General features: G+C 37.5%; 1 protein-coding gene across 1 annotated transcript in view; it reads right to left on the bottom strand.

The window, feature by feature from the left end:
* Positions 1-2300: 2300 nt before the first annotated feature.
* Positions 2301-12072, bottom strand: part of Samsn1 (SAM domain, SH3 domain and nuclear localization signals 1) — a 29047-nt gene continuing 19275 nt past the window's right edge. The window contains exon 7 of the mRNA XM_041678598.1: positions 2301-2763. Coding sequence (XP_041534532.1) covers positions 2570-2763 — 194 coding nt within the window. The 3' untranslated portion in view covers positions 2301-2569. The remainder of the gene's footprint in view (positions 2764-12072) is intronic.

Genomic DNA, 12072 nt, shown 5'->3' with positions numbered 1-12072 from the left:
CCATAAAAGTGTCACACTCTCTTGAGCAAACTGAGAGAATAGGGTTAGTACAATGTAAAAGAAAAGCTAAGATCAGTATCCGTGTCGTGTGCATTAACGTGGTCTAGACTAATCTTCTAAGTGTGGTTACCAAAGTCAGGAAAAAGCCTAGTTTGCTGAGGAGGAAATTGAGGTAACCATGTGCGTCATACCTGATATGGCCCGGCACGTGAGATTAGATCTGTTAGAGAGATTGAAACATGGTGTTGTCTTCAGCATTCAGAGTAACATTGTAATTTGCCTGACTTTTCTTTATTATCTTTCATTTCTTGTTTTTTTTTAAATTGATCATTATTGTTTTAATTATGTGTTTGTGCTTGTCTGGGTTTCGAACTGTTCATAGGGATGAAGTTATACGCAGAGACTAGAGAAGCTGAAGCCCTCTGGATTTTCAGTCTCAGGTGGCTGTGCACTATTAGTACTGGTCCTGGGAATTAACCCCAGGTTCTCTGGAAGATCAGTCTGTGCTCTAAACACACAAACCTGTTTAGGCCTCTTATTTCAGTTTTTAGTGTGTGTGTGTATGTATGTGTGTGTGTGTGTGTGTGTGTGTGTGTGTGTGAGAGAGAGAGAGAGAGAGAGAGAGAAGAAGGAAGAATAAAGAGGAGGAGGAGAAGGAGGAGGAGCGAGAGAGAGGAGCACATGTGTGTCAGGGTGTCCATGGAGTCCAGAATAGGGTATCTGGTCCCTTGGAGCTGGAGTTACAAATGTTTGTGAGCTACCCACTTGGTTGCTAGGATACAAGCTCCAGATCTCATGATTGAGGAGCAAGTGGTCTTAAACACTGATCCATTTGCAACTCCACATTTTCTTTAAAAACTGATAAGTAATTTGGTGACATTCCCCTGTAGGTTGGTAAGAGTGTCTTAACTGGAAAGGTCTAATTGTACATTGGAAATAATCACCATACTCAATAAACTATAGCAAGAATTGTCTCAGTGTTCTTCCTGGGCCAGATTTTACTAAACACTGAATGGTTAAAAACCTAAGCAAATAAATTCTATCATGAGATCCCAGTCTTGTGTAAAGGCAACTTTCAAGAAGACATGGAGGATTTCTGTAACCAACTATGTATAAGGGGGCCTTGGAAAAAAGCCCAGAAAGGGATCAGGAAATGGTCACATAGCAAGCCACTCTTGTGTCATAGTTTGAGGACAAAATAGAGGGAAGATTCGGCTGAAAAAAATAGCAGGCCAGGCACTGAAAAAAATACCTAACGTACGGAGAGTCATGGTGGGAATGGTGGATCTGAAAGACTGAGCAGACTACGCTCGGTCAAGTGTGGTCAGAGACAATCACGAGGAGAGCAAAGCCCTTGGCAAAGGGCTCACATATGTCTACATGTTATGCTAAAGTTAATTAGAGGCCATCAAATGTTTCAAGGAAGGAGAATGATTTTACTTGAGTCATGAAGATTTTTCTAGAGACTACGTGGGAGTGGATTTGAACATGGAATATCTATTGGAACGGCATTATAATATTCCACACAAGAGTCTGAAATGTGATAGCGGCCCTGGTTGTGGATGGGATGTTGGGAATATTAGAAGCATTTCTAGAGGTAGGATCCATATTTGCGCATTTGTCTGAAGAAAATCAAAGCAGATGAAAGAATGAAATAACTTTACATTTTAGTGACTAGCTCTCGGTTTCAGAAAAAGAAATGGTGGGGTAGAAAGAAAATAGGAGAGAGAATGTTCTAGTGAAGATAAAGTCTTTGTGCATGTCAAACTGAAATCTGGAAGTACCATGATTCTGCATTTAGGAGATGATATTGGAATCACTATACTTTCTTAACTGAAGATTGACTATTCAACATGTTATAATAGAAATGTTCTCTAAAATAGAATATTAAAATAACTTAAATAATTTTAGTCTAGACAATATAATATGTACATGGTATATTTTTATTATTATTATTATTAGGGATGAAAAAAATTAAAAATATTTACATATAAAAATAAAACATATCTACAATTATTTTTACTAAATAAAAACAGAAAGTATATGGTTAACTCTATCTGCATATCAGATAACAGAGTAAGAAATAAACAGGATATTGTCACTCAAAATCCACCCTTGTTCAGAACAAAGTATCTAATTTCAGGCTACATTTTCCAACAATTAAAAAAAATGAGTGTATGTTCACCTGTAGAAGTCAGTCCAACTAAAATCTCATCTATAAAATATCCCAATGATATATATATATAGATATATATGATATATATATAGATACACGGTTTTCATCACTGTATTTTTACACTTATGAAATAAAGGCAAGAACAGCATATAACACACACTACCATGGTATTTTGCATTATGTCTTTTTTTCTAATATAGGCAGATGAACTTTAACACATAGTATTTAATAAATACACACATTACACACACTCACTGGGAATTTAGAGATATACATTTACATGTGCAGTCACATTAAAACACTTTGCACTTGGGGATGTATTTGGAACACTTCTATTTGATCTTGTAGCAGATGCAGTGCTCCAATGGAACTCCATATACATGGAGATGCGATTCAGTCACTGGCTTCTGTGATGACCATCTTCTGTATCATGTCAGGCAGATTTTCTGCCTCTGGGTCCTCTTTGCCATTATCCGAGTTTCCTGAGGAGACGTAACAGCCAGAGTCTCTTGGGCAGTCATCTAACTGTGACTTGCTTTCAGGTCTTAAGGACAGAGGTGCAGATTCATTTTCTTGCTCTTCAGTGGCTATAAATGGGAAAAGCATAGTGGTAAGGAAGAGCTGAGACAACTTTCATAGGACTGTCAGATGCAAGCATGATCCTATTCTAACTATTCCAATCTCGACTTGAGAAAATACTCATTTAATTGTTTTAAACCAGATATGTGCACTCAGATGTTCAAACTCATGGAAATCAACCAGTGCTCATCATTTTTCACTTTTACCTTCATGTTATTCATGTGAACTGCCTACATGAGCAAGGACCAATATGGACTCTCATTTTACATTAATAATAAGTTGCCAAAGAAAACAGATTGTCTCCACAGTATGACAGATGCTTGGTCCAAGTATTCCTTAAAGGATCATTAGGAAAGTCACGTGGAGTTTGAAGTATAATCCAAGTGATGAGCAGTTCTGGAATCATGAACGTGTGGAAATGTAACTAAGAGATCACTCACTGTGACAAACTGTACAGCAGATCTTCAAACACTTGGAATTTAGCGAATACTCTTTGAAATATCCGAAGTTCTCCTATATCTGCATTCCCCACAGAATCAGACATAAGGGAACTAGGCAACTTTTTGAGTACCAAACTCCAAATTGCCAGAACTGCTTTGTGAGATTTGGTTTGTCTAATAACAATAGTTTATTTTGAGATTTGCTCACTAAAGCAGATTTATATACAAAAAGGTATTATCTTTTAGAATGAAGATCTCAGGACTTGAACAAAAGGTTTCTCTAACGAACCTAAGCAACCTTGTATCCTGTGACTCCTGTCGGGGATCCTTTGCCACCAGACTACTCCTGGTCTCTGTGAAGGTTCTTTGTCTGCTTTGATACCAGAGCTAGGGATTCCTCTGCGTCATGAGCTAAGGGCTTCAGACTGAAAATGAATCTCGAGCTGTCGACTCCTAGCTGTCTCCCAACAGCGGCACACCCTCTGTCTCCAGCTAGTAGCAGGGACTCTTCACTTTGCTCTTCGCTGCTCCACACTGGGATGGGCCAGCACAGACATTGACAGTTGAGGCGAGAACTGTGCCTCATATTCTTAATCCTGTTGCCCTGCACTTATCCACTTCCAATTAGAGGAAAATATAGCAGAGCTTCAAGATCCAAAATTGTTTTCAGCTGACTCACATAACACCAATTAGGTTATCTGCCTTTATCTTGCACGTCATCTTCTTTTTTTCACGAGCATTTGTCTATGTTCCATCTTGTGGAAGTTGGTTTATGTTCTGCCCTCTAACCTCACTAACAATCAGCCCTCACTAATGTCTGATAGACATGAGAAATGAACTCTAATACTTTCAGGTACGCCTGTATGTGGCGAACAACTTCCCTTTTTTGTATCAGAATGCTAGTAGCTATTCCTCACACTTAGATAAATTGAGAAAATGCTTAACATATTTTCTGATTCTGTAGTTATGCAATAAGTACTTGTTCAAAAATGCTGAAAGAATGTTAAAAACCACTTCCTAATCTACTCATCTTCAGCATGAAATACACCATTTCCTTTAACCCTTTCCTGGAGGATTTTTATTCCAAACCACAAAGCCACATTTATTGCATTTCTCCTGAATAAATGATTCCTGATGGATAATATTAACATATAATATATAAATAATATTCTCCTGATTAATTGTTGCTACAACTTTTAAGTATTCTAAAAATCTGGCCTTTGAATACTGGTGTTGTTAATAGTTTGATCATAAAACTCAGCTACCTGGAAGCATTTGCTGTTTATTAGCAAAGACCCTTAAGTTGTAGGAGATTTACTTAGTCAATAGACTTGATGAAGATCTGTCATTGTGTTACCAAGCCCTCCTTTTACGAATAAGGGGCTGAGTTTTGGCATCATTTTCTAAGCAGTTGTTCCTCTTGCTTCTGCCTTTTCATCTTATTGCTACCGAAAAGAAACAAACCAGTTCTGTCCCGTTATCCTGGCACTGTTGAAAAAGGCAAGCCAGACTGGATCTTTTGTATACACGTCACCACATTTGTAGATTTTTGAATGTGACCCCCCTCAGTCACGCTGGCGAACCAAAGGCCTTGTTTCTCAGATTCAGTGTGGGCCTATTACCTCAATGTCAAATGAAAAGCCCTGAGCCGCTTCCTTTCAGGATGACTTTCTAAGCCAATCTTGGGATCATCAGACTCATTTGTTCCTAACCCTCTGTCCTATTCAGGTTGAGTAGACGTGTGGAGCGATTTTGAAGACAGAAAGTTTAGGCTCAGAAGTCTCTGATTTCCAAAATTGTCTCCTTTTTTCTTTCAAAACAAATCAACACTCAGCTTCTTCTTTTCAACCTCAGAAGCCTCTACACATTGCACCACAAATGGTCCCAAATCAGTCCAAGGAGTCTGACTTTTCCAGAGCATACGCATTTTTTTAGTAACAAAGGAGCATTAGTTTTGTTTCCCCCGAGAAATACTGTCTCAGGGTCTCTGGACTCTGGGAACAGCTTTGTTTTAAATACAGGTTCTTTGCTGTGAGAGCCCTTCCACCCGCACTCCTTAGGAAGAGACAGCCGTTTCTCAGGCGAGACTTAAGCAGCCCGGTAATTTACAGAACAGCAGTGATTTGCTAATGGTTTCCTCATGAAGTGAAAACATGACTGCTCTCCTCAGATGCTTCCCACCAGGCCTGCGGTAATTTCCGGCAGGTTATCAGCTGGAGCCCCTCAGCTGTAACTATAAAAAGAAAAGGCAGGTCATTATACAGCGCTATGGCTGGGGCAGCTCCGAAGAACCCGGGCTTTGGATGCAGAGGGCCAGATCGAGTCTTGTTTCTTTTCATGCTGACTCTACTATCAGGGATTGGTATAAATGTAGGCCTTAGGATACTGTTGTTGTTGTTGTTGTTTTATTTGGGTTTTCTTTGTACCTACAGTGAGAATAAACTCACGGTAATGCATTTACATTTTCTTTCTAAGTTATTTAAACCTCTCATGTGTCAGGGAAACAGAGCAAGGCTAATTGGCTTACCTAGAAATTGATACCATAATCTACATCAGCTCTGTCCTGTGTTCCAATCAGCTCAACTAACCAGGCAAATAACACATTGTAATAAGAAAAAGATTACTGCCAAAACTATGGACTTCACGGAAGATTTCTGAGTACATATTTACACAATAAAACATTTCCAGTGATACTTAAAAACACAAAATAATAACAAAATAAACATTTATTTTCCTATATTATGTTATTCCAATTATAAGAGCATATGTTCATATAATTAATTAAAAATGGATGTATTCAAATATTAGACTGATTTACTATTTATTTCTTAGATATCTACAATATTTTATATTTTATTTTTAGACAATGGACAAGTTAAAATAATATTTTTATTTTAGATACCACAAAATGGTTTGTGAATTTCCCAAAGACTGTGCATTTCAAACATGAGCATAAGTGGGTATAAGTATTGGTTATTGCAATCGATTAAGAGCAGCCACAATAAAAAATTTAGTAATTAAATTTTATATGCTACATAATGAAATTAAAATTAACATATTAAGAAAAGACTATTTAGAAAATATTTTATTCCCTACCAAAATTTTAAGAGAATTATATAAGGTCCATGAATCAAAAATTATAGATTTAAGATTGTCATCAATATTGAAAAATGGCTTGGTGATTAAACATAAGACAGCTAAAATAATTATTCATAAAATAATTATATTGGAGTTGTGACATTTAATTAATTAAGTGTAGGCAGTCTCAATTATATTAAAAGTGAAGAATACTTTAAAGGCATAAAACTACATCTTTTTCCTGGGAAGAACTTCTCAGTGTCTGTTCTCACACATTACAGAGTTAAAGGTTCTGTGGTCCAAACTTCCAAGTTTTGAATGATCTTCCAGGTTTTCTAACCACAAATTTCCAAGATTTCGACTTTACTGTTGCATTTGCTTTAGATGTAAATATATCTGTTTCTGTGACCCCTAACATACAAAAAACAATGTAAGCTGAGAGGCGCAGGGAAATGCCTGGCCAAAGGAAGTTTTGATGGAAAGTGGTTTTAGACTAACAAAACAATTTTTGCACCAGTTAAGTTAAAGCTAAAGGTGACCCAAAAGGAATATGTGAACGCCTGAGAGTAATAAAGATCTCCCTGGCTTTATGAATCTCACGTTCTGTGGCTGTGCACCATCACCAGCGAAGAAGAACAGACGTACACATTTTAGGATAGCTACAAACCTCTTCCTGATTGAGCTCCATTTGAGTCCCCAACACTGAAACCCATCCATTCTGCAGATAACCATGTGTGTATTTTGTATGGTGGGGCCTTGTTCGTGGAGGGAATTTTAATAACAAGTACATCTTAAATATGCCCTTAAATTATGTGATGATAGCATTTATTTTTTGTTTTCTATGGTAACCTAAGTTTTAGAATGACAGAAAACTATGAGAGGTCCATTGAAGGAAGAGGAATTGGCTGTGGCTGTTTTTCTAAGGCCGAGAGCAGATGGAGCAGGAGTCACGCATCCATCCCTGCAGCACAACGTTCTCATCACCCTCTAATGACACGGGTACCAGGAGGAAATCTGATCACCCACACCTGCAGCAACTGTAAGGCCCACAGTGCTGGGTTCCGTTCCATGAGTAGAAGCACCGTCGTTCAGTGCCAGGACCCCTGAGCACAACTGTAGTTTCCATTGCTGTCCTGCCACTCTCAATAACACCGTGTAAGGCTCTGGGCTTGAGAAATGTCTCCCCTTTTTAGAGTTCTTGTCATAGTGGAGTAGGTTGACAATAACAAGTAAGAGACAAAACCCAACTATAATATATTATTGAGCAACAGACTTTGAAAATTAATTTTATAATTCTAATAAATAAGATTCTACCTACTTGATGAAATTACGATTCTATGATCTCAAAATGTGGTACTTTACATATTGACTCTTAGCAATAAATATACTCGGACAGCAACAGGTGCAAGAATACATTCCTCTTCCTGTTGATGGGGAGAAGGGTCCCATGGGAATACACCAAAGGGCAGATGAGGCAACGGTAAAATTTTACATGGTCTTTATTTTCCATGCCATTTCTTTACCCCATTGACTAGCCAATGCCAAGCCCATGGCCTGGCCATACTATTATTCTCTTGCCCTTCTTTAAATTAATTCATAAAAGTTCAATTATAATTGTTTGATTCTTATTTCCTGAGAAAATACTCTTTGACATATAAAACATATTAAATAAATGCTGGCATCTTTATTCTCTCCAACTGATACATCTTATGCCAGTTTAATTCTCAGGTTTAGAAGAAAAAAGCAAACAGACAAAAGAAAACGAAACAGGAAGAGGATAGAAGTACAATTCCCTTGATTTATCAATATGGCAAAAGTTAACATCATCATTCCTTAAATTATGATTTTTATAAAAAATAAGATTACCCACATGTGGACAGCATTCTCTTTGTTTTTTTTTTTTTACCATTCACAATGTTTAGTGGTCAACTCTACACATGTAGCATCAACATGAAACATGCCTCTTGGCATATTTTTGAGGAAGTTTCTAGTTGGAGTTGAATGAAGTGAGGCTATTCACTCTAAATATGGGTGCGACTATTCCATATGCTGGGGTCCTGGGAATAAATGTGAGAAAGTGAGATGGGCACCAACCAGAGTTTGTCCTTCAGCTTCCTGACTTTGTGTGCAATGTGATGAGCTACATGCTCCTGCTACCGATTTCCCCACCGTAGTGGACTGTCCACTCAAACTGTGGGATGTAAACCTTTCCTTCCCTTGTTTCCTCATGTTAGTGATTTAGCCACTGCAAGAATAAAAGTATCCACTACATAATTTAATCTTTTGTACATATGTTCATATCTGTATAGAGACTACTATCGGGCTCTTAATATTTTCAAAATACCTTGCTTTTTATGGTATATTTTGATTCACTTAGCAAATTAATTGGTAGAATTTTAAGTTGTAACTAGATTTTCTAGCACTTGAGATCACTTTTTTTTTAGTAAATTTAATGGAAAAATCCTAGAACTTGAATTATATATTTAAACTATTCCTATTTTAAACTTTCAATTTTATACATGATTGCCTTCCAAAAATTATTTATACTCTCTGCACACATGTGTATGATGCTAAGATGAAATAAATCTTGCCCAGATACCAATCTACCCATCTCCCTATTGCAGAACTCACTCAGGTATGGTGGGACTGCAGGCAACATCACCTTCTGCCGTCAGCAGTCTTTCTCACTATTGCAGGCCTCTTTACTTAGAATCCCCACTTAACATCTATTGTCTCTGTAAGCATTTGTTAGTCTACTACTAGATGAAAGATAGGACTGAACGCTGAGGAAAGCACATGGGGTTGAAGATTTCATCTTGTTTGACTGAGGCAATCATTTCAAAGTCGTGCCTAGGCTAGGTCACAGTCACACTGTAGTATAAAAGCAAGAGTGTTACATGCAGACACACACACACACACACACACAGAGGCATTACATTAGTCTACGACTGGTGTGAAAAGTCTCTAAGTTCTTCTCACTAGAAATTACTCCTGGAAGAAAGGTTAAAAATGTTTTGATTTTAGTTTATTTTTTATATTAGTATATAATATGCTATTTGCCGTGAACGAAATCGTAGCTAGTAACAACAAAAATAAGTCTGGGGAAATTAAATCCCAAAGCCAAGCATCTACGAGTAAAAATATATTAATCTATGTATGCGAATGTGTAAACAGATACCAATAAGATATCTGTCCATCTCCTCTACTTGTTCATGTGAGCAATTATTGTATCTTTTCTAAAACTGTTTATCTTTTTGTATCCAGACTCAAATCATATTCCAGGTGTGTTCGAAGCCCAGGTACATGTGTCAAGGGCTAGCTTCCAGGGTAGACTGGCACACTGCTGGACCAACTGCTGGACTGCTGTCTGCTCTCACTGCAAATCTTCCCTGCTGGCGGCTCTTGTTCCAGCTACTGACAGGGCCCTCCCATTTGCCCTGCATCAAACTTGGGCAGGCAGGACGGCACAACTGGGGATGGGAGAGCAATGAGGAGCTGCTGTGACCACAGCCTGTGCCAATAACCTGGCACACTAGCTACCCTTCGCCCTTCCTCCTCACTTGGCACTGAAAGCAGAGCTTACTAGTATCTAAAATACACTGAATATCAATTCTGTGACTTTTTCTTATTTTGTGACAATAATTTTATAGTTTAAAATTTAATTAGCTCTCTGTGCTAAGAAAGAAAGGTATTTCCATTACTCCTTTACCCCAAGGACAGTAGGACGCTGTTTGGGAGATATATTTAAGACACATCAAAATAATTCCAAATGTACACAAAGAAATTGCAGAAGAAAAGCAAATTATATCCTATAAACAACAGTTAACTATTTTATTCTACGTATGTATTTCTGGATAAGACAAAGTGACTTTAAAGGTTTTGTATGTAGAACACCTATGAGCATTGTGTGCACACACACACACACACTCACACAAACACCTCTTCAAGTTGATGGGAACATTTGCTCATGAAACAGAGACCAATTTTAAAGTCACATCATGAACACAGGAACCCTTATATATACAAAGTAAACAGATCCTGCTTTCTCTGTCCCTTTAAGAACTGGCTCACAGCTTGCCTGTCTCACATATTATCTAAATTCCTGGGTGCAACCAATGACTTTATTCTGCTCAGGGATAATGCAACATGGGAGTGGATTCTGAATACCCCTAAGTATCCTGCTGGGACTGCGGAGCCCCAAAGTAGTCATTGTCCAGCAATAAACACATGACCGGCTTGAATACCTCTCATGCCCTTGTATCAGCTAGTTGGAAAAGAATCTTGCCTCCCATCAAGTAGTATCCTAAAATGTTTAATCAAGCTTACATTTTAATATTAATCAAAGTTACAATAATACTATCTACTTCTGGGCTAAGAGGAAATGAAAATAAAATTCTAAATCTTAGATTCTTTTTCCCATCCCTTGTCTTATCTTCAGTCCTCTTTAATACCATATATATACATATATATATATATATATATAAAAAATACTAATTCAGATTGGGCTTGTACCGTTTCCTGAAATATCATGAGGTTTTAACACTTAGGACACATGCCCAGTTTGTTTAATATTTATATTGAATGACTGGCAAAGCAGAAACTCTCCAAATTCTCAAAGTAATAATGGAACCCCAAATTAGGAATGTTCTCACAGACATGAGCAGATTCAATCATAATAATAAAGACACACACATAAAATGGGGCTAATTTGTACATTCCATTCTTTTAAGAGCTATGTTTTGTCTGTAACTATGGCATGCATTTGTTTTTTAAACAATATAACATTTTTAAACAGCCATATATTCAAGGTCTTTATCATTCAAGGAATATGAAGGTTGTGCTTTTACTCTTTAGGTTTGTTGGAGGAGATATGATTCACAAGGTAGGATAGATAAAAATAAGCCCGCAGAGCATGGTGCCACAGCGTCAGAATTCACCACCTTATCAACAAATGAAAGTCATTCTTCTTTATTTCTTAAGCGAAACGGTTTCATATGAGATAAATTGCTTTCAGTCAGCATAGCCTAACATACGATATGCATCTTTTTGACATGTATATTCTAAAGGAGATTAAAATAAGAGTAATCTCAGGGCTGTGTGTTGAAAGTGACACAAGTCAAACCAGCATTTTTCTGTTATTTGTCTCCTGAAGGTAGACGCTCTGTGTGTATGCTTACACGTAAAAGGCTGTTGTTGAGTATTCAGCATCTCTTGACTTTTCAAGTACCACATTCTAAAGAGTCTCATGCAGAGAAATAATTTCTGGCATTTGTCCTCTTCGTATGTCCAACAATAAAAGTCACATGATGTGACTTGCGTTTTGTTTTCAGAGATCAGGAAAGACTGGAACATACAATCTCACAGTCTTAGGACATTTAGTCCCAGATGTACGGCTTGAAAAATCTAGTTAGCTATTCATGTTTAGCTTTTCTATCTTGCAAATATTACCCTTTAGGTAACTGATGAAGTAGTAGAAAGTTTCCCTTTTAAAGTATTCATTTATTTATTTTTATCTTTCCTAGGTTGCATACGCAAAAGGTTGGAACTTTGAGCTCTACAGCGGTGTGCCTTTGATGACAGCCCAACCTCTCCTTCTTATCTATTTGTTTGACTTCTTCGAAATTCAGTTATAATTTGCATCCTCTGGAAATAGGACAAGGTAGGTGGTTTGAACTGTAGGAGACCGGCAAGTATTTTCAAGCATTCAGAAACTATCTTCTCCCTCCTCGTATTTCATGGTTACATTCCTTTGGAGATTGGCTATGTGACTGCACATGAGTAACACGAGAAGCCTACAGA

This window comes from Microtus oregoni, unplaced genomic scaffold (assembly GCF_018167655.1).
Source record: "Microtus oregoni isolate MIOR12 unplaced genomic scaffold, Mior012 000030F_ref0000283, whole genome shotgun sequence".
Taxonomy (NCBI): Eukaryota; Metazoa; Chordata; class Mammalia; order Rodentia; family Cricetidae; genus Microtus; species Microtus oregoni.
Note: the sequence above shows the minus strand (reverse complement) of the source record. Positions and strands in the feature narration are given on the sequence as shown.